Here is a 23,415-nt window from a genome sequence, read left to right as displayed (position 1 = left end):
TGCCACCATGGTGGGGGGAATAAAATGTGGAACTCAAGGAACTGTGGAACTGAATGTGTAAACTAAAAGTACATACACAAATTTTGAAAAAAAGGAGAAAGAGATCAGAGGAGGGGGTTAGAGACAAGAGCAGGAACTGAGCAAGGGGAGGAAGAGAAGGACTCTGGGACAGGATGACAGGAAGACAAGAAGGTAAGACAAGGAAGAGCTTATTGTCCAAGGGTGGGAACTCTGGTCTCGAGACCACACATGGCCCTCTAGGGCCTCAAGTGTGGCCTCTGACTGAACCCAAACCTCTCAGAACAAATCCTCTCCATGAAAGGATATGTTCTGTAAAACTTGGGACTCGGTCAAAAGCTGCACTCAAGTACCTACAAGGCTACATGTGGCCTCAATGCTGCAGGCTCCCTACCCCTGGTTTCTTACTGTTATTTCCGGCCACTTTCTTCAGCACTGCATCTTCTTCTCATGAGGGCAGGGGAGGGAAGGAAAGCATTTCTATAGAGCCTACTATATGCCAGGCCTGTGATAAGCTCTTCATAATCACTATCTCATTTGGTCCTCACGACAATCCTGGGAGGTAGGTGTTATAATGATGCCCATTTTGCAGCTGAGGAAACCGAAGCAGAGAGAGGTGAAGTGACCTGCCCAGGGTCACCCAGCTAGTCAGTGTGTGAGGCTGGATTAGATTTCAGGTCTTCCTGGCTCCAGTCCAAGGGCCAGAACAGAGGAGGTCCTGCTTCCTTCAGACCCCCTGACCCAAGTGCTCACCCTCCACCAGCCAGGGGCCGGTGCCCAGCTCCCGGTCTCTTCACAACACCAGCCCTCGCCTCCATTCACATCCTCGAGTATCTGCACTGCCATCCCTCTTCAAGCTCAGCCCCTGCAAACCCTTCTTCCTGCTCAGTCATGGCCCTGGGGGAGCTGACCCAAGATGTTCCTCTTTCAGATCTCACCCTCACTCATAACTGACGAGTCCATGGCAGACCATGCAATACAACAGAAAGAAGGCTGTGTCACTGAATCCCTCTGAGCCCAAGCTTCCTCATCTGTTAAATGCTGGAGAGAGCCTAGATGGCATCTACATGAGAACCTCCTCTCTCTGATCATAAGTAACTCTCCCACTCCCACCCTTCCCCTAACTCTTTTATCTTTCTGAAAACATCCAGCCTTCCTTGGTTTCCCATCCCATCTCCTCGTCTGGCCTTGCTGTCCTCCCTTCAGGCTTGACCCTCCTCTTGGCCAGGTTGTCCACACGCTAGCCTATGGCCCTGGATCCCTCGTATCTCATCACTGTCCCTGACTTGCCCTGAGTCACCCCTTCATTCTGCTGCAACAACAATCAGCATGCCACAATTTAGCTATTCCCGGGCCGCTGGACACTTGGAGACTTTATTTGGTTCTTTGTAACAACTACACATGACTGCTACAAAAATCTCTGAAAAGTTAACTCTTTTGGGGGTTCTCAGTGGCACTTTTAGGGCATATCCCCTAAGAATTTCCTTCATTTCCCAGATTCTAACAAGCAGGACAAATAAAGGATCCATATGTGTTATTTCACGTTGTGTACAATCTCTCAGAGAGAAATGAGGGTTAATTAAACTAACATCAAGAACAGGAAAAGTCACGCTGTGTTAGGACCTTCTGTTCCTGTGCCTTCCCTGTCTCATCTTCTACAGGGTCCAACTCAATGTGCTGGAAACCTGCCCCCGGACCTCTTAATACATTGTGAGCAGAGAGAGGAAACAACTGCTTATTAACTAAAAAAAAAAAAAAAACACTAATTAAAAAAATACCTTCAGTCTCAGACTTGGGCTTGAGTCCCTGTTATCCTTTGTCCTTGCTAATGGCCAGCCCAGCTTCTTTTCAGTTCACATGCACCATGAATACTGTCTTTAACAGAATTTCTTCCACATGAGACATCCCTGGAACATGGGGCTGTCTGGGGACACTCCCCACCCCACCCCTCAGGCATTTTTCCATTTTCGCCTGTCATTGTGGGTCTTGGAAGATCGTGGTACAGCCCCAGAAGAAAATGTGAAAAAGGGGAGCAGAGAACAGCTCAGGGTCCCTGGAAGCACCCCTAGGATTCCACACACAATCTAGCCCACCACCCTCTTCTTTTTCACTGTGGACCCCACAGAAAGTATAATACCTAACCTCTGTGTAGTGCTCCAGTCTGTGAAGTACTTCACAAATGTCCTTACAACAACCCTGGGCAGGAGGAGAATAAACACCTTACCACACTAAGATAACATCTCCTAACAACAAACCTAAAAGATCCTTAAGAAAATTAAATCTGGAAGATTTAATATTAAGTAGAAGTTATTACTAAGCAAACAACTCTTTGAAAACAGCTAATTCCTGGGGTGGCCAGGTAGCACAGCGAGTAAGAGCACCGGCCAAGAGTGGGGATGACCTGAGATCAAATCTGGGCTCAGACACTTAGCACCCACCCAGAAACACCTGGCCTTGTAACCTCGAGCAAGTTACTTAACCCCAATTGCTCAGGGGCAGCCAGGTGGCGCAGTGAGTAAGGGCACCAGCCCCAGAGTCGGGATGACCTGGGATCGAATCCGGGCTCTGATACTTAGCACCACACCCAGAAATAACTGGCCGAGTAACCTTGAGCAAGTTACTTAACCCCAACTGCTTAAAAAAAAAACAAAAACTGCTAATTCCTGTATGGTCTATTCGGCAATTCTCAGTTAAAAAGAAGATTCCATTAACTGCAGCATCCCCCCACCCTTCCCCAGGCAATCCAGATAATTAGGTGTCTGCCACAACCACCTCAGACATTCACAATGCTAGTAAGGGCTAATAAGCACTCGGGACTAATTCTCTGACATCACACGTGGTTCTAAATTTGGATACTTCAAGGATGGAACCTCCCTTGCCAGGTCAGTAACAAACAGGTTTGCTATCAATCTGCAAAGACAACAGTTCCTGGCATCATTCCAATTCACCCTATGTCCAAAACAGGAGGTTTTCTGAACACTGTAAGGTACATTCCCAAGGTAATGGCTGAAGATGCAATCACTATTATGATTTTCTATGTTACTATATAGACTGTGGAAAAGTAATGCAAAATATTTATGTTATTGACTAAATGGATGTTGGAAAATCCACGAGCCCTGCGTAGTGCAGTAACATAACTCTTATAGGGCTAAGTTACAAAGAAGAGATTATCAAAAGGAAAATCTCATTACCCTTGCTGATAACCATATAATCCAGCCTAGCACGTCCCTAACTCTTGGGAAGCTAACCCAGACAGTAGGACAGTAGGAAGGGGTCCTGAACCAAAAGCACCTCCAGACCCTGGATCTTTTTTTCTCCCCAAGATTCTTCAGAATGGGGATGGAGAAGGCCCAAGCAGAGTTACCCTGGCCTCCAGGAATGGGAAGGTCATAATGAAGATCTTCTCCTGAGACTCTGGGGATTCCAAAGAGCTCCAGACTTACTTGTTTCCAATGAGAGACTAACCAGGTAACACCTTGACAATGCTCTCACATGAAGTTTGTGAGGCTGTTGTTTGTTTTGTACTTTATTGGTTGCATTTCAGTAAAACAAAACTTCGTATTCCATTAAGTTTTAACTAACATGGATGTCGCTGCTGTTTTAAGCCTCAGGCCTTTGAAGGAGGCCTTTTTATCCTCTATATTGTCCTTTATATTCTCATAAGATCTGGAGCTGGAAGGAACCTGGGAGATCATCTAGTGCATTTCCTTCATTTTAAAGATGAGAACAAAGGGCCTTGCTCATGTACGGCCACATGAGGGTAAACAGAGCTGAGATTCTAAGTCAGATCTTGTGATGCCAAATCCAAGGCTCTTCTGTCTTCTTTTCTTCACTCTCCTTCCTCGCTTCTTGCTAACTTTGCAATGAGCAGCTAATGAAAGTCTTATTTTGCCGCTAATTCACTCTGCCTAGTGCAGCTCTTAGGCCATAATAAATGAAGTGACTAATGGGATCCCCAGGCACTTATAAATGAGCACCTCTCAGGGCCCGTCTGCCCAGCAGCAGGGACATGAAAGTGGCAGGCTCAGACTGTTCTGACCCAGACACTGAAAACCACAGAACCACCCATGGACCACAGCCACAGCTGCACAGGTACCCACTGTGCATCCAAGAAGCATTTCTCTCCTTCCCATCAGTAAAGGTACCTAGGCAGACTTCCCTATAGTGCCACTGAAGTCCTGTAGTTCAAATTCTTCATTTACACATGAGGAAAACTGAGGACAAATAGGGTTCAGTTCCCTCTCTGAGACCTCACCTGAAATCACAGCATCTGTACAGGTCTCATTTCTCCATCAGCTCCCAAAGGAAGCATTAAGGGTTTATTTGTTTTTTTTGGGGGGGGGGGGGGGGGGTTCCAGTTTTCAAACCCGCCAGCACCATTATGTTCTCCAGCTCAGGACATGAATGACAAAGCTCAGTAGAAGCAGGAAAGGTGCCCTCCAGTTTAGAGGGTGCTTATACATCTATGGAACAAATGACCCTGAACCAGCTAGGAGGATCAGCCCTAAGATGGTCCGGAGAGTGCAGCACAGGCTGGAGGGCCCCTCTAAAAGGCCTGGGCCTGGGCACTCCCTGAAGCCAACATCGGTAGGAGCTCCGGGCACAATGAAGCTGCTACCAGGCAGGGCCACTACGGGTCACTGACAGTGCTGCCCTTCCTTAGGGCTAATCACAGGGTCACCAGAGCAGTGCTAGAGACAAGCTAAGAAGTCCTTTTCTAGTCTAAATCCTTGTTTTACACTTGTCAGAAACTTGTGCAAAAGTCAACTTTTCTGTGGGGAGTCTTAATACCAATTACAACTTAGAAAAAAAGAATTTTTTTGCTTTTTTTGAAAATTATTTTAAAATAATCTAGTAGTTTAAAAAGGGACAAAAAGACCTTCTCAGTTTCTTTAACAAGCCCTATTAATCAGCAAATCTAACAAGTTCTTTGTTTAAAAAAAAAATCAACTTCCAGAAAGAATGTGAATAGGAAGTATTTCTGTAGCACTTCTAGGTTTGTCAGAACAGTAATACCTTATTTTATCTTCTTGACTACACTGGGAAGTGAGTGCTATTATTACTCCCACTTTACAGATGAGGAAACTAAGGCAGACAGAAGCTGTGACTTGTCCAGGGTCACCCAGCTGGGAAGTGTGGCCAGCCTCTGGACTTCCTGACCCAGGATCAGACCCTATCCACTGTGCCACTGAGGAGCAGAAAGAGCTGGAAACAGAACCCCGTCCACTTCTGCCACACATCACTGTTATGCACACTTCTTAAGGAACAAAGGAAATAAAGGAAGGATGCTATTGTTTGGATGACTTTTTAAAAACCTAACTGTAGGGGCGGCCAAGTAGTGCAGTGAGTAAGAGCACTGGCCCCAGAGTCGGGAGATCTGGAATCGGTTCCGGCTTCAGATACTTAGCACCCACACAAAATAACTGGCCATGTAACCTTGAGCAAGTTACTTAACCCCAATTGCTTTAAAAAAAAAAAAAACCTAACTGCAAAATATACAATCTCCCCTCCTAAAAAGCGTGCAAAGTACATATGAGACTGACACTACAGAGAAACTAACCTAAACAGACCCGGCCTGTCAGTCACGTACACAGGCTGTGCCGTGAGCTTAGCTGCCAAGTGTCTAAGCACCAACCAATGCCAGACCTCCCTCCCATCACAACCTTCTGGCTTCATTCTCCAAATTCTGGGGTGAAATCCTCACTTTAACGAAGCACTGCTGCTTTTCTCCATTTGCCAAGCTTCCAAATCACTAGGGCTTCTGATCCCATCTTTCAATGTATTTCTACAGACAATAGATGTTCCAGTCTTTCCAAATTTTAGGGACAGGGGAAATGAGGGCAGAGTGCTCACTGCTTCCCAATACTAACTAGCAGTGGAGATTTATGAGGGCCCAGGCTAGCCAGAGGGCCACACTGTTGGTGTCTCCTCAGACACACGCTGACTCTGGGTCTGACCGTCACCCCCACTCAAGACTTGAGGACAGACCCACGTGAGTTGCCCTGATCCAAGCCTCTTTGTATAACACTGTACAGGGAAGGAAACTGAGGCCTAGAGAAGTTAAATGATTTTCCCAAGATCACACAGACCCAATGGCAAAGCCAGGGCTCTGCTACTGCACCATATCACCTCAAAAGCTAAAGAGTTCAGGCGCTACTATTTGGTATTTCTCTAACCTCGTGGCAGGTTGGGCACATTTGTTCAGGTGCTACAATTTGGTATTTCTGTAACCTTTCAGGAGGTTTGACACATTACTGGGCCAACTTTTCACCTGCTGCTTAAATACACAAAATATTATATATGTTACCACATAATAGTAGAGATACTGAACAAGGAGAATAACACCTTTACTATAGTAATTTTTTCTAAGTGATAAGAGAGGAGTAGGGAACAATGAGGAAAAGAGCTTTTCATTCCACCATCAGTTAAACAACCATGCTAATAATGAAGGAAGTAAGTCTGTTTCTTAACTGACATTCACCGTTCCCTGAAAGTAAATTCCTAAATTTAGCAAAAATGAGAACAAAAAATTTACATTTTAGAAAATAGGAAAACAGCACAAATGTTCAACAGAATAACAGATACCCAACTAAGATATATTAGCATAAGAGAGAATTATGTAGTTATTAAGAATGTTGCTGCTGATACACAGAAATGAATGTGAACCAATGTTAAGTGAAAAAAGCAAAGCAGAAAATAGAATTTACACTGATTACAAAATGTGCCTATGCACTAAAACAGAAAGTGTACAGGATGTACACAGTTAAGATTAGATAGTTTTGAAACCAAAAGAAGCATCCCCAAGAATGTGCAACAGACAGTGAGACATCTGAGGGCAGACTGTCCCTTTTACAAGGCCCCATCTCTGGGCATGCTGGGAGAAAGTGTTCTGCCACAATTATTTTTTAACATGAGCAAAAACAGAAAACAGAATCAAAGATAAAACGTATTCCCTACCACTTAACTCCAAATATGGCTTGAGAAAAGGTGAACTTTTGTTGGTAGAGAAATGCACCCTGAGGCCTTTTGGTCTACAGCTAAGAGGCTTATGGCAGGCATATCCTCTCAAGACTTTATCTCGACAGGCATCTACAAAACGAATGGTATGGATGAGGCAGCTGCTAACGTCTTTTTCAGTTCTAATAGATGCCAGTCAGCACGATTCCCAAAGTCAGAAATGAGGTAAGCTGATCTCTCCAGATGACTCTTTTCCTAAGAAAGCTTTATATGAAGTCTCAAGACAGTGAAAGGTCACAGGTTACTCATCTTTACTAAACCACACAGAAAATCCAACTCCAACAGAATATTGAAATCTGGCTGTTTCATGGGTCTCAGTGGCCCCTAACCCATCACCTTCTACTCCTATCCTTCAAGAACAGACGAGGCCCACTGCCAGCCTTCTAGGCCTAGGAGAACCAGGGCTCTACCACCAAGCTCCACAAAAAGGAATCCAAGCAGGGCTTTGGTGGAAAGCCTACAGAAAGGACCAAAGAAGCCTTCTAGCAAATTAAGCAGAAGTCGCCCAGAGGACTTACAGAAAGACACAGGCAGAACACATGGGATAAGAATGTGTGTGTGTGTGTGTGTGTGTGTGTGTGTGTGTGTGTGTATGTGTGTGATTGGCAGCAGGGAAGTTACAGTACCCAGAGCAAGATCACAGATCCATCTAAGTAGCCATGTTTTATGACAAGTCATGGCATTTTAAAGTCATTTTTAATTAAAGGTTGAACACTAAGCCTACTTAGAGGTGGCAAAGATGAAAAGAATTGCTTTAGCTAAAGGAAGGGGTAAGAGATTGACCTGGGGAACTCCCCAACGAGGAGGCTCTTGCTCCCAAAAGCAGGTTGGAACCTTGGTTCCATGTAGAAGCTGTCAGGAACACGGAGAGGCCCAGTGACTTACCCACAGTCATACAGACAGGAGGTGTCAGAGGTGGGACCTGAACCCAAGTGTTCCTGGCAGAGAGGGTGGGAAGCGTAGGGGAGGGGAAGGAATGCTTGACCTGGATACCCGAGTCCAAATCTAGCCTTGGTCACTTAACCTGCTTGCCTCAGTTTCCTCATTTGTAAAATGGAGATAACAGCCCCTTCCCAGGGTTTCTGTGAGGATCAAATGAGACGATATTTATACACTGGTGGCCACAGGCCTAGCATACAGCAGGCACTACATAAATGTTGGCTATGACTTGCTCAAGAAGCCGAGTCACAGCTGAGGAGGACGCCTGCCTCCTGGTGAACACAGGGACAAAAGCCAAAGCAGTGTTTACTTGAAGAATGTTTTTATCAAACTGCGTACGTATGAAAACACCCTGGAGCCTGCCTTCCAGAATGAAAGCACGTTACTTGGGGCATGTATAAAGCGGCTAGCCAGCACGAGTGGGACCATGACATGTTTCTCTCTCCCACATTCCTGTGTCCCCAGAGCACATCCACAACGGTAACTCCTGGTACCAATCCCCATTTACGACCTGATCCACGCCTTCACTGATTTTCTTTTCTCCTTGGCAACCCCCTTCCCAATCAATATAATCCCCAAAACAACGAGGGGTATCACCCAATTATTGTACAGAACCTATACATGCAGGGTCCCAGTGTGAGGCAAGTGTTAAAAACCTAGGTGGAATTACTTGGTAAATACCAAATTACGTTACCTGATGAGCACAGCGCCTTGGAGGTGGATTGGGAATTTCAACTTTTGCCCAGGTATTCTTTCTAATACTGTAGAAATATAGTTCATTGTATAAAAAAGTCTGTAGAAAGGAAACAAAGGATTTAATTGTTATAAACAATTTCCTTCATGAGACAAGTGACAATTAAAAGAAAAAAAACCTCAAATATCAAATTACACTTAACAAATCTTCTCCTAAAACAAATAACAGGCAAATATCCCATGCAAGCCAACAAAAATCATAGTCTACTTTTAACCCTAGAAGAGAATAAAACATACTTTACAAATCTAAAACAGAAACTGCATTCAGTTAATACTAAAATCCAGCTGTTTCTGGGGTAAACCAATTCTTCCTATCCACCATAAGGGCCCCTCTATGATGCTCCTCACCAGTACAGGGTCAGAGGCTTTAGATCCTTTGGAAGGATCTCTAAGGATCATTTTACAGGGAAGGACTACAAAACCTTGATGTCAAGTCACTTGCCCTGAGTCGTCCACCAGGCCAGCAGCAGAACTGGGGCTTATGTCTGGGTCCTCTGCCTCCAAATCTGGCTTGGCTTGCTCCCTGTTACACTATGTCATCTAAAGGAATCAACAGTTAGGGCCTCAGAAGCAACAGGTGCCATTTGGAATATAGCAAAATACTATCTAAGCAATAACACTGAAATACTTTTTAACTTATCTTCTAAAAAAGGAAAGGCGCATACAGAGGCAAGGGCAGTTTCCCTGAAACCATCACCCTAGAGCCCTCTTCTCCAGAGCCTCTCTACACAGGGGAAGAAATTCAACCCCTTCACAGTTGAAAACTCTTCTCTGAGTACATAGGACTGTCAAAATGTTTCTTATAAAAAACTAGGGTTAGGATATTTCTTAACCAAACTGGGGTAAGGATGCTCCCCCCAACCCAAAGGCTCCATGGGTATTTCAGAGCAAAAGTCAAATGGGAATAAGGCTGACCTGCCAGACATAGAACTTAGGAGTGATGGGAAATGATGGCTCACTTCCTCATGTGTCAGGGCTGGTGGCAGAAAGTTTTATCAAGGGTGACAGCCATCAGAAAAGATGAAAAAGGTAAGCACACAGGAAGAGGAATAGTCACAGACAAGCCATGGTATATCTCCAAAATAAACGGAAAACAGATGTAAGGGCATCTATACTTGACCTTGCTATAAAATGTGATAAAGCTTCCTTTCCACTTACAGACAAAATAACTGTACTACAAATACTAGTAACAGCAATAAGTGGCATTAGTAGGGCACTTTAAGATTTACAACAGGCTCTACGCTGACTCGCTGGAGCCCTGCTCACTAAACTGGGGGGCCTATGTCTAGAGGTAAATTCCTTTTCAGCATTTAAGCCTTCAGAGTGAGCAGAGTTAGGAAAACATGAAGATTACAGTAATGTAAATGGAAAGAAAACCACACAACGATCAAAAACGAATGCTGCGAATCCCGGAAGACCACAACGAAGACAATAGTACTGTAAGACTTGCCATGTGCTTGGTCCTCCTGGCACCCTATCTCTGAGCCTTGGCATCTCCTCTTGGAGCTGCTTTCTCCAAGGTCAAACACCACCTCCTACAAGAGGCCTTACCTAAGCCCCCCAATGACTAGGATCTCCCCCAAAATGTTACCTAGTAATAATTTAGGTTCTTACACATATAAATGCCAATCTCCCTCCAAATCCCCAAGAGTTCCTGGCATGGAGCTGGTACTTGGTAAATGCTTATGAATTGACTAAAAACAGGTGCTAGAGGATTATTAAAACAATCTACAAATTAAAACAAGTCTACAAATCTACAAATATCTACAAATGCAGCACACAAGAGTCCGAGTGTGAAAGCAGGATTCCAAGCTATGCCCTTCCAGCCTCCAAGTCCTAGACATGTTGCCTCCAAAAATTAAGAAATAAAACTGATGGAATAACAACAATGGAAGTCAAGCAAATGAGAGAGAATGCACAGCTCTTGGAGAACCTCAAAGCACTGTCTAAATTTCAGCTAGCAGTTAAATCAGGGACCAGCTGATTTCAAGGATACAGGGAATTCCCCAGTGAGGAAAGTCCCTCTCCTAAGGCAGGCAGGCACCCTCTCTGCACCCAATATTCTTGGGGAATAGCCCAGAGCACTGAGGGTTGAGGTTCTTGCCCAGGGTCACAAGTCAGTCACAAGAGAGGAGAAAGTGAACCCTGGTCTTCCTTCCTCCAAGGCTTGCTCTCTATCCACCAGGGTGCGCTAGGATTGGTAGTGGCAGTAAAGGCTTCACATCTGTCAATGCGCAGCTGTCACCTCTAATAGTGGGGGGCCAGCCATAAAAAGGAAGTGGAGTTAAGGCCTGAGAGGGAGATAAAAGATAACCTTATACTGTCTGACACATCTACAAAATCCTTTGGCTGGCTGCAGGCTGTGCAGGCCTGACCTAAAGGGTTCTATAATGCCCAAGAGAGACCCCAGGGGCCTGTTTCTGGTCTGGGCAGCACCTAATGGGTCAAAACCACTCAATAAAGAGTAAATAAAAATGTGCAAGGGCAAACAATAACATGCTAGTGTGAAACCGAATTTATCCTTAGGTCTGCTATTAAAAAAAGACATAAATTACACCAAAAGTAGAAACCACCATGTTTGCCTCCACTAAGAAAGATGGTCAGATCCCTTCTGAATTCAACTTGATTTCAGGAGGGGGAAGGGTGACACTGGGAAAAGAATGTGACTTTACCAACAACTGTGCTTAGAAGCCCTTCATCTTTAACCTGCCAGTGACTCTGCAGAGCCCAGTGGGATGTGGGGGAGCCAGATTTCCCTGGCTCACTTTGTTCTGACATCCAGGACAAGTCAGTGGGGGTGCTGCTGCATCCAGGAGCATGGGGGTCAGACTCTAGGCAAGTGGGCTGAGTGGGCGCACAATGCTTTAATTGGAGCATCCACAAAACACCTTAGCCTGATGAAAAATCAAAAAGGGACCCCTGGTTTATTAGAAATGTCCTTATTCGAGGTGGCTAGGTGGAGCAATGAGTAAAGCGCTGGCCCCAGAGTCAGGAGGACCCGAGTCTGGTTCCGGCCTCAGGCACTTAACACCCACACAAAAAAACTAGCCGTGTAACCTTAGGCAAGTTACTTAACCCCAACTGCCCACCAAAAGGCAAAAAAAAAAAAAGTCCTTATTCACAGCATCTGGGAAGTCAGCACTGACAGTGAATTTTCCTTAAAAAAAAAAAACAAACACTCTCCATCTTTGGGGAGAACACTCATCAGCTATGGATGAAGATGCACAAGGGTCCCTTTGGGTCCCAGAAACAAAGTTGCCACACAGCTGGGAAGGGAGAAAACTGGTGCCAGGCAAGAGGAAGACAAAGGACAGACAGAGTCTATGACAGTCCCCAGAAATGATGAGCTCCTGCAATATTGATGCCAACAGTCACTCCATTCCCTTAATGGAGCCCAGTTCGACTTGTCAAGGACAGTGGTTCACATTTCTTCTGACAGCTAGGATGGCAAGACAATATGAGAAGGGAATTAAAATTATTTTGCTCTCATTCTAGGACAAATGCATATTTCATGATAACTGTATCAGAGATTCATTTTCACTAAAATGAGACCCATGAAAATGACAGTGAGGAAAAAAAAGACAAAAAAAAAGTATACTTTACTTTTTGGCCATTGAAATATTCACCTCCAAAAAGGATTAATTCATCTTTCTCAGGATGAGGAGACAGGGAAGCATTTAACCTGCAAGAGAGACACAAATAGGCATGACCTCAACAGAAAGACCCGTCATCTGGGCGACTTGGCTTAACTGTTGCACCAACAGCAGCTCCCAAACCCACCCTTTTGTCCTTTCCCCTTCTCAAGCACCATGAACGCCATCACCTTTAAACTCTGGCAAGAGAAAAAACGTGATTGGACGTAAAACATCTTGGCCACCAGAGCTGAAAGTCATCAACTGCTTCAGCAGGCCACCCGTAGCCAGCACTAAGGACGCACAGGTCTTTATTGATGTTATCTTTACCCCCCCCCCCCCACTCCGTGTAGCTCAATGCATTCATATACTGTTCGAGTCCTTCCTCTTGTCAGTCAGCAAGCATTTATTCAGGATCTCCTGCATGCCAGGCACTGTGCAAGCACTGGAGGTATCAAGACAAAAGACAGTCCCTGCCTTCAAAGTGCTCCCAGTCCAAGGGGAGAGAAAACATGCCGGAAATTAGAAGAAGATAAAGCTAAGAAACAGAAGAAAATCTACCACAGATCCCAGGGTATTTGACCAAAAATGACATTTACTACCAGAGTCCTCGGCTCGACCTTCTCAATGAACAGAAGTCACAAGGAAAAGTTCATCCCAAGAACATGAGCACAAATCCATGAATAAAAAAGACAGAAAAGTGCATGAGACAAGAAGGCTCCTGCTGACAGAGGGTACCAGGTCAGGTCTTCCCAGGTCTGTCCTGTGGGCTGTAAAACGGGGCTTTATCCATCTAGCCAGAGAAGGGAACCTCTGAGTCACAGCTAGCAAGGCAGCTTGGGGAGCAGTGGGCAGAGCAACATGCCGAGAGTCAGGAAGACTCAAGTTCAAATCCAACCTCAGACACTTAAATAACTGTGTGACCCTGGACAAGTCACTTAACTTCTGTTTGCCTCAGTTTTCTCAACTGGGGATAAAACGGGGATCGTAACAGCACCCGCCTCCTAGGGCTGTGATGAGGACCAAATGAGCAACATTTGGAAGGCACTTTGCAGTGTCTGATACGTTAACAAGCACAACAGAAATGCTGGCTGTTTCTATCACCACTGTCACGATCACTCAGCCTTCAGCTCAGACAGTGACCCTGCTGGCAGAAGGGAAGGAGGGCACCATCCAGCGGCCCAGTGGTCTTCATGACCCTTTCCCAAGGCTGCCTTCTAAAGCCCCACTGCACCCTGTGGCCCGGAGCTCCTAGGATCAGCAGAGAATCAGAGGAGGGAAGATGCACAGGCCAGGGGCTCACTACCACCTGCCCCTCACACAAAACTTAGTTATTTTTAAATATACTGGACTGGAATTGTCTACCTGCAAGTGTAGTTGGGAAGAGAGCAGTCTGCAAACTGCCAATTGAGCTCAGCTGAGGCCCAGGACCAGCAGAGGTTTAAAAAAATGCATCACGTAGACTGTGAGAAAAGGGCTGCCTGGATGGGAACAGGTATTCTGCAGTCTAGAAACAGCTTCGAGATCATCTAGCCTGACCTATGCACTGGACAGATCGGAAACTGGAGACCCTGAAGGTGACCCAGTTTAGCCATAATTCCCTAGTGAGGGGGGAAGAGGACGGAGGCCCTTGCTCTGACAGCTCCACTGTCCCTCGCCTCACACCAATGCCATCACGGGGCTCCCACCAAAGGCCGCCATCCCTGGCCTTGGTCGTCTGTGTGGTTTTCGCTGCCCCCAGTGAACTGTAAGCATGAACTGGGCTTTGTACGTGGGCAGCCAGGAAGTAAATGTCTGAAGAGTAAGACTGGATAAATGATCAGTGCTGTCCCGGCAGATGGTTACTTCTGACAATGTCAATAAAGAGTAAGAAATAAAAGAATCTCATTTCATGAGTTCAAATCCGGCCTTAGACACTTAACACACACAAAAAAACTAGCCATGTGACCTTGGGCAAGTCACTTAACCCCAATTGTCCTACCTTGCCCCTCCAAAAAAGCAAAAAAAAAAAAAAAAAAAGAAGAAGAATCTCCTTTCACTATTACCAAGAGAGAAACTGAAGTTGACTGAGAAGTGACTGGTCCAAAAGGCCCATTTTCACAGAAATGGATCTGAGGAGCACTGACTGCACTATCACCAGAAAACATTCTCATTATGATGGACACATTCTCTGTCAATTAGCATCTCCTCTGTCGAATGCTGTGTTCCCTTCTCTTTTAGTATTTCAACATGCTTAAAAAACTGTGGTCATAACTAGGAAAGAGAAAGTCCCTTCTCTGTCAAAGAGTCACAGGAAAGGATGTCTGCCACCCCCTTTCCTCCCTCCTCCTGGGTGTGCCTGGCATTGCTCTGTCCTGGCTCCGCTCCTACCAACCTGGTCCCTGCTCAATGTCATTTACTGGATTATGGAGCATGAATAAACTATTTATTAAGAACTAACCATGTGCAGAGCAGTGTGCTAAGGACTGGGGAGACTGATAGAAAATGAAGCCAGTGCTGGCCTCAAGGAGTGCCCATTCTAATGGAAGGCAACCCATCCAGGAGATTTCAGCTGCAAATCAGATGGACAAGTTCCTCGACCCAGTAAAGCAGCTGTTAACACCTGCTTCATTCCATCTCCACTGATAAAAATCAGATCAGATTCTGACATGGAACCATCTGATGGTGCCAAAGGCTTTGGGGACAAGAAGGTTTCTCTCTGGGTCTTCAGTAGCTGCAATCCTTGCAGGTGTAGCCATCAGGCTGCCCCTCCCCAGATGCTTCCCAGGATGATGGCAGAGGGCTCAGGGTCTCAGGGAACATTACATGGCACACGCTGTCTTCCGTCTTTCCCTTGGGTTCCCCGCTTGCTGCTTGGGCTAGGCTAGCCTGGCCTCCCTATGGGTGGCAGGCTGGCACAGGAACTGCTTCCCTGGACAATGGCTATGAGAGTTGGGCTGGAAACAGGACCAGTGGGCTGGGGTGCTGATCAGCAGTTGTTGCTGGTGGTGAGAAGGAAGGTGGGCCCCTTCTCTTCTATTTCTCACCCATATCCCACCCCCTTTGTGAGGATGTACCACACAGCTCTGTCCTAGACCTCTCCTCTCTCTACTCTCCCTCACTGATTTCATTAACTCCCATATAGATGACCTCCAAATCTAAGCAGCCCTAGACTCTGCTACAGCCCAGCCCAACTGGACACCTACTGGACATTTCCAACCAGATGTTGGATGACTTGCTCACAGCTTTTCTTCAAAAACAACAACAGTAGCTGGTCAAGCTGGAAAGATTCCTCAGGAAATGGCCTCCACCCCTGAAAGCAGGTGCTCCCCTTTTCTTGTTACATGGATGGGACAGGGGCCACCCTGTATGTACCCATACATAAAATAAAATGTGTACATCACAGAGTAAACCCATCACACTGAAATAAAGAAGGTCTCTTGGCCCTGGCAATGCCTCTGCCCCAGCCTGTCCCCTCCCCCCTCACACTTCTCAGTCTCTTTCGTGTGCTGGCTCCCCCAGGGGGTGTCAGGTCCTAGAGAGCCCTTTTCTTTGCCTGAATTTGTACCCAAGTGCTTAGCACTGTCCCTGGAGAGTATGAGTGCTTAATAAATGCGCAGGGGCTGTCTCACACACCTGGAAAACAATGTAAATGACTTGCCCACAGTCATAAAGCTACATGAGTAAGGACTCCATCTTCTGCAAGGGAGTTCACTGCCACAGAATCTGGATAAGCAGGGAAAGGATATGGACTCCAAGGCTGCCTCCACTACACCACCATTGAGACCTTGGCAAAGTCCTTTCCCTCCCTTGCCCTCCCCTGGTCATAGTCAGACAAGGAAGCCAGTGGCTGTGCAGCCCTCCCAAGCTCTGCCCAGAGGAGCCAGTGACCTGTCTCAGAACCCAGGGCTCCTTCCACAGGAGCACAAGCTGAGGGAGGAGGAAGGGAAAGCATCTACGTGGTGCCACCCTGCACCCTAACCCCGACTCTGAGATACAAAATAAAAGCCCCGGCTTTAGGGAAGCTGCCAAGGATCAGTTCAGGGGCGATGCATTCAGTGTCAGCACTATCTGTTACTTCACTCCTGAGCCTCTGATTAGGTGATAATTAAATCTGCTCAACCTTAGTTGAAACCACTTCTCCCACCTGACAAGGGGAAGGTCTCCGGGGCCTCAGCCCTAGCTTGGCATTCAGATTTGTGACAGTGTCATCTAGTGACTCTTAGATCCTCCTGCGTCTCATTTGAAAACAACAGAGGGAAAAAACCCAGTTCTTAGAAGCAAACCAAGTGGTTTCATCTGCCTCTAACAGAGGGAGAGAGCAGAGGGGCTAGTTCAATGAGCAAGGGGTCTAAATCAGGAGAGAGACGGCCTCCCAGCCTGATCCCAACACTAGCCGAGTGACTGTGGACAAGTCCTCTCCCCTCGCCGTTATTCCTCATCTGCAAAAAAAGGGATAAAACCCTCGTATCACCACCCACACATGGCTGGTGGGAGGAAAACATTCCACAAACTCTCTGGTCTTGTGGAAATGTGAGTTACATGATTTTTCTGGGGCCAAGCATAGATGCGCCATCTTGCTTTCTAATCTGTTGGTGGCAAACAGAAGTCTTTGATCTTCCTCAACTCATTTACAAAGACTCAAATCACAAAAAAATAGCCAGGATTTGGAAATCAGTGATGCTGGGACTCCGTCTGTTCAATACTGCATACTTTGTCACAAAACACTTGGAAACTCTAGAAAAAGGCTTTGGATTGTTGCCAGTCAGTAGACATATCCATTTAAGACGGCTTACACACAATGCATTTTTAAATTATAATTGCCCCTTTCACCTAAGGTTTAAAGCATTTTGGAACAAGCACAGGAAAAAGCCCTCCTTGATTTTCAGTTTTCCACATTATTGTATGTCTTTAGAATGCCTCTCATGGGGTGAGAGGAGGGCCTGGTGGCCCCATCGTTCTTTCCTCCAAAGGTTAACAGCTGGAAAATGAGACAGGTGCTTTCAAGCTTCGGCACACTTTCCCCTCCTGTTGAGCATTTGTGCTGTGAGGCTCAGTATTTCCATGTAACTACCTGACAACATAGTTAAATTTCCTCACTCTCTCTCTGGGGGTGCAGAAGGCAGTGGAAATAACCCCCGGCAGTGGATTTTGCAGAGCAGTTCTCTGACTATAATCTCCAGACTGCTTGATCATTTAGGAAAATGTCATGTCAACAGTCAACATATGATTCCAATTTCCACTATGGAAGTAAAGTGTCAGAATTGCTGCTGAGCACTCCCAAGACCAGAGCTGCCATGGTGCTTACCTCGGTGAAGGTGGAGAGCATGGAGTCTCTATGATCTGGGTCTTTTTGGCATCTAAGGTCTGAAACTGTGCTATCAGAGCTTCCAGGTCCTCCTAAGAAGAAAGAAGACAAAGGTGAGGATCTCTTCCCCTTAATCACAAGACATTATTCTCCCGTTTTGACTAATCGTCCTTTCAAATCATATTAAAGTGTGATTTTATTAAGAAAGGGATGACAGGCAGCTAGGCACATCAGCCACAGCTGGTTCTGAAACCAAGAAGATCTGGGCTGAAGCCCCGTCTCTGCCACATCCTGGCTGTGGGGCCCTGGGCAGTCCCTGGTGCCAACCACCAGCCACAGAGCAGATGAACCTAACAGGATAGAGGGAGTTTCCTCACTTTCAAGTTCCCTAGACCAATGAAAGCACTGGGACTCTATCCCTATCCTGACTACAGGAGATACATAAACATACACATAATTACTTTTTTCATCCATTTGAAACAATGAAATTTTGGATACATCTTCAGGAAAAAAAGGAACAACTACATGATGGGTCTACTATTTAGTGGTTCAGAGTAGGCATTTAAATTCCCACTTAACAGAAGCAGCTAGGTGGCACAGTGAACAGAGCACTGGCCCTGGAGTCAGGAGGACCTGAGTTCAAATCTGGCCTCAGACACCTAACACAAAACTAGCTGTGTGACCTTAGGCAAGTCACTTAACCCCAATTGCCCTGCCTTCCCCTCTCCAAAAAGAAAAAAAAATTCCCCCTTAAACTGTGGGGGGAGGGGGTCCATGGGTGAGAACACTGCATAGCATGTCAGATTTTTTCAATGTACTGATTGGTTTTGTTGATTTTTCTTCTCTTCTATCTTTAAAAGAAATTCTTTATTATATGGAATGGCTGTCAGGGAGGAGGAAGGAGACAGGAAATTTAAGTAATAAACAGAAGATATCAATAAACCTGTTTTTTAAAAAAACTACTTAAGGGGCGGCCAGGTAGCACAGTGAGTAAGAGCACTGACTCCAGTGTCGGGATGACCTGGAGATCGAATCCAGGCTCAGATACTTAGCACCCACCCAGAAACACCTGGCTGTGTAACCTTGAGCAAATCACTTAACCCCAATTGCTTAGGGGCGGCCAGGCTCAGCAAGTAAAGAGCACTGGCCCCAGAGTCGGGATGACCTGGGATCGAATTTGGGCTTAGATACTTAGCACCACACCCAGAAATAACTGGCTGTGTAACCTTGAGCAAGTTACTTAACCCCAGTTGCTTTAAAAAAAAACAACTACTTAATTGCTCAAAACTAAAATAGTTGAATTTGAGCTAATCAAAATCTTTAAGCAAGTGGAAGATTTTTATACAAGTCTGAATCTTACTCTGATAAAATGCTGTCTATTTGTACATACATATACATGTATTTGTGTACCTGCCTCAAATGTCTGAATTTCCTCAGTTCTTCCCCACAAACACACAGTGTAGGCAGTCAAGGACTATGGCCCCTCCAATGGACAATCAGTAGGATATTAGGTGCAGTCTACATTCCAGGCTTTGGATTTTAGAAGCATACTCTCTCTGTGCTACCTGCTGCTCACCCCATCTGAAAATTTCAAGCCTGGACCCCAGATTCCTTTTCTTCAGCCTCTCTGGCACTCTGGCCTTCACCCCAAAGGTGCTTCCTCTTAGCCCTTCCTGTGACCTCCAGTGTCCTTCCCCCTCTGTTGGCCCAGCCATCTCCCTGGCTCCAGACCAGGCCTGACCCCTGACTTGGCTACCAGCTCATCTGGCTGGCTGGCCACTCCCCTAGAATCACCTGCCACTGCTCTGTAGGACCATATGCCTCAGTCATCCACCACCCTGAATTCTCTGCTCCTGCCCCAAATCAAACACATTTTACCCATTACAAATTTATAGCACAAAAAACCTACACTGGACTTTCACTGGGGTTCAATCAACAATCAGTCAAGTATTTATTAAGTGCTAAGTGCTAGGATCTTGGCTAGGTGACAGGGACACAAAGCCAAAAGAGAGAAGAAACAACCCCTGCCCTCAGTTGCATCTGTAAAGCACCAGCTCTGCTCCAGGCAGTAAGAAAGGCAGCAGATACAAGGGAGGCCCAGTGCCAGAAGGGGTCCGGAGGGGTGCTGTGAGGGGCAGGGGGGCAGCACAGAGCCGAGGTTGGCCTGGCAGGGCGGCCGTGGGGCAGAGGCACTCTGCTGCCTCTCTCTGCACCCCGGCCCTGGGCACAGACAAGAGCCACATAAAGGTTTGGTCACTGACTGGTCAGTGCAGCCAGGAAGGAGGGCTGAGAAGGGCTTTACAATCTGTGTGTTCTCTTCAAGGGAAAGGGCAGATGCTGGGGTGGACAGAGGCAGGGAGTAATGAGGTCAGAGAGTCACCTAAGACAAGAGAGGTGGCCAGGGCAGAAGGGCTGGCCTTCCAAACCCAGCCTTTCTGCGCTCTCCATGCCTCCATCCCGCGGGCCACAAGCTGAGGCCCTCTCTCCTCCCCAAGGCCAATCCCTCAGTCCTGCCCCATGGTGCAGGGGGCCCCAGTGCCTGCCCCTGACCCTTTAATCCATCTGAGCTCTGGGCGGAACCTCACCATTTGTCCCCACAGCTCCAAGCAGTAGGGCAGAGCGGAGAGCAAGCTGGCCCCTGAATCTGGAAGGCCTTGGACCAGACACAGACGCAGGCTGTGGGGTTTCAAGGAAGGCGCCAGCCGGCACTGGGAGAGGACACGTCCTCTCCTGGGAGCGCCACTGAAATCACAGGCCCAGGCAGTGCCAGGCCCAGCACCCGGCAGTGCCATGCAGAGTAGGGGCTCTATGCCTGTCACACTAAAGTTCCCTTCCTCCTGGTCACTACCGTCCTTCCTGAAAAAGGTGTCCACACCCGTCAGCTCCCTCTGCCTCCTCACTGCCCACTCTGCTCTTTTTACAAACCCTAGAGTCTGGCTGCCACTGCCTCCTCTCAGACATCAGCAGCCTCTCTGCAGGCCTCACCGCAGGGATCTACACAGGGGTCACCTCTGCCACTGGGGGCTCCAGACACATCCCCGGGCTCACCCCCATCCTTTCCATTTCCCCCCTGTCCCCTCCTCCTCATCAGGCATCTGCATCATCCCCCCCATACCTGCTCCCTCCATGGCCTCCCCGGGGGTACTCTTCTCCCCTCACATCCAGGCCCCTGTCAGTAAGTACTCTTAGCTCCCCCTCCCACTCCTCCTCTCTTCTCCAGGTCCACTGCCACCCTGCCATGGGGGGGGCATCATCACCACCTCCTAGACTTCTGCACCCAGGGCCCAGGGCTCCCCACTGCAGACCCATCTTCTCCCTCATCTTCCACCAGCCGCCTCCCTTCTGCCCACAAATGTGCCCGCATCTCCCCCATCACCAGCCCAGCTGGCGGTCGTCCTCCCTGCTAACCTCTGAAAGAAGGCTTCCTCGAGCACTTAGGCCAGCCCCTGGCACACAGTGAGCACTTAATAAACGCTCACTGCCTGTCTATAATCTCTCCATCCCCCCCTTCTGGATGCTGGCAGCCTGGGACACTGTGGATACCCCTCTTCTCCTGGGGTCCAGGACCCTGCTCCTTCCGGACCCTGGCTGGAACCTCCAGGTCACACCTGCTAGCATGACAAAGGCTCTGCTCTCCTGACAAATTCTTCTGCTTGATCCCATCAGCTCCCATTCAGTCCCCTTTCTGCTGATGATTCTCAGCTCTACTGACCTAGCCCTGAACTCCCTGGCCTCTGGACAGCTCTGACTAGACGGAGGCACTTCTCTCCCTATCCCAGACCCTCCCTTCTTCCTAACTTCCCCATAACTGCCAAATGCACCCCCATCTTCCCAGGCTCCCAGGGTCACCATCTAGCTATCAGCCTTAACTGTCACTCTTTCTCCCAACCCACACCCAACCATCTGCCAAGTCCTTCCGATGCCACCTTCCTAACATCTCTGCCCTGGCACTGCCACCACCTGGCACAGGCCCCACTATGCCAATGTGGTGGCTGGCTGGCCTGCCTACAAGTCTCTCCCCACTCCAGTCTGGCCCCTCTTAGATCTTCCTAAAGGTCAGATCTGACCCTGCCAACACAATACACTCCAGGGGTGTCATATCACCTCTAGGACCAAATCTAAAGCCCCCAAGTGATATTCAAAGTCCTTATAACCTGGTCCTTCTGACCTTACTCTCCTACCACGCACTCTGATGGGTGTGTCTGAGTGTGCACACACACATATATGCATATATATGTGTACATACACTATATATAATATGCATGCGCATAAGTACATATGTGTATACATAATATCACATATACATGTACATGCATGTGTGTATGTTTGTACATACATTATATATAATATGCACACATGTAAGTGTATATGTACGTATATTATATACACACATACATAGTGGCTACGCACAGATATACACATATAAGTATATACAGGCATATATGTGTCTATATGAAGCATGTATACATGTATATACAGTGTTGCACATACAATCACACACAGTGTACACATACAGTCTGTACACACTTTTTTGCCCCTTTCTCCTCATGCAGAGGCTGCCTGTTATTTTGGTCTGGCCTTTCTCTGCATACTCAACAGGGAGTCCCTGGGCCCATAGAGGGCGATGATGCTATCATGCCCTTTTTACAGCTGGGGAAACTGAGGCCGGCGGCGGCAAAGTGGCTTCCCTCGGTTGATCCTTTCCCGTTACTCCCGTGTATAGTTTGCTTTGTTTGCAGGCTCTCCACCCCCCCTAGAGGGCAGGCTCCTGGAGGGCACGGGCTGCCTTTCCTCTCTTTCTGCATCCCTGATGTTTACAGACCTAGCCCAACAGAGGCCTGGGGAGGACGGGTTGGAAAGGGCGGGACCCGGGACTCGCCCGGGGTCACTCGGCCTCGCTGGCCATCTCTCCAGCAATTACAACAACCCCCACCTTGGGAGCGTTTTCAGAGTCACAGCAGAAGGGGTGGTGCGGGGGGGCTTCGCTGTCACCACGACCCCGGCCAGGCAGGCAGCGCAGCGGCAGGACTCGAACCCGGGGGATCGGGCGCCCAGGCCAGGCCCGGCGGCGCCTAGCTACGGCACCCAGAGGCGGGAAGCCTCGGGTTCAAACGCTCCCCCGACGCTAAGCGTGCGGCTGCCCCGTCTCGGCCTCGGTTTTCCCTCCGTAGAATGGGCACGATGGGGAGGCTAAAAGAGGCACTTGGGGCCAACCCGAACGCCCGTCCCGAGCACTTTTCGTCCCCAGCACCGACATCATTCCAGCCGGCCGGGACCCCGTTACCTCCTCTTTCCGGGAGCGCTTGGACACTTTTCTCTCCATCTTGGCTGCGGTCTTCTCCGCCCCTTTCACCTTCTTCTCTTTCTTGTTCTTCTTGCCCATCTTTCTGCCCCTGGCCAAGCGGCCGCGCGTGACCGTGAAGGCGAGTATGGAAAGCCGGCGCCACGCCCCCTCCGCGCCCCCTCCCCCAGCCTAGCTCGCTCCACGCGGCCGGCCGAGAAAGGAGACCGCGAAACTCACATGGCAACATAGAGATCGCGTCACTTCCCGTTACCGAGTGAGGTCACTTCCGCCTTGGAAGAGGCCCGAAGAAGAGAGAAACGTACAGAGGAAACTCCTCGAGAGGGGAAAGTTGGGACGCGCGCCCCCTAAGGGAGGGGAGGGCTCACAGCAATCACAACGGCTTCCTTCCGTTGCCAATAGCATCCTAGGGTTTGGAGCTGATTCACTTTGTAGAGGAGACAGTGGAGGACCACAGAGGGCACCGG

General features: G+C 47.7%; 1 protein-coding gene across 2 annotated transcripts in view; it reads right to left on the bottom strand.

The window, feature by feature from the left end:
* Window positions 1–23,177, bottom strand: part of KLHDC4 (kelch domain containing 4) — a 94,347-nt gene extending 71,170 nt beyond the window's left edge. For both annotated transcript variants that reach the window (XM_069085592.1, XM_069085593.1), the window contains exons 1-4: window positions 22,931–23,177; window positions 17,647–17,738; window positions 12,331–12,409; window positions 8,669–8,767 (exon numbers count right to left, since the gene is read on the bottom strand). In XM_069085592.1, the coding sequence (XP_068941693.1) occupies window positions 8,669–8,767; window positions 12,331–12,409; window positions 17,647–17,738; window positions 22,931–23,029 (369 nt within the window). In that variant the 5' untranslated portion in view covers window positions 23,030–23,177. The remainder of the gene's footprint in view (window positions 1–8,668; window positions 8,768–12,330; window positions 12,410–17,646; window positions 17,739–22,930) is intronic.
* Window positions 23,178–23,415: the final 238 nt, after the last annotated feature.

The sequence above is a fragment of the Petaurus breviceps genome, unplaced genomic scaffold (assembly GCF_028583685.1).
Source record: "Petaurus breviceps papuanus isolate PSGF00001 unplaced genomic scaffold, PetGlider_PUasm1.0 176, whole genome shotgun sequence".
Lineage (NCBI taxonomy): Eukaryota > Metazoa > Chordata > Mammalia > Diprotodontia > Petauridae > Petaurus > Petaurus breviceps.
This window is presented reverse-complemented; position numbering and strand designations above follow the sequence as displayed.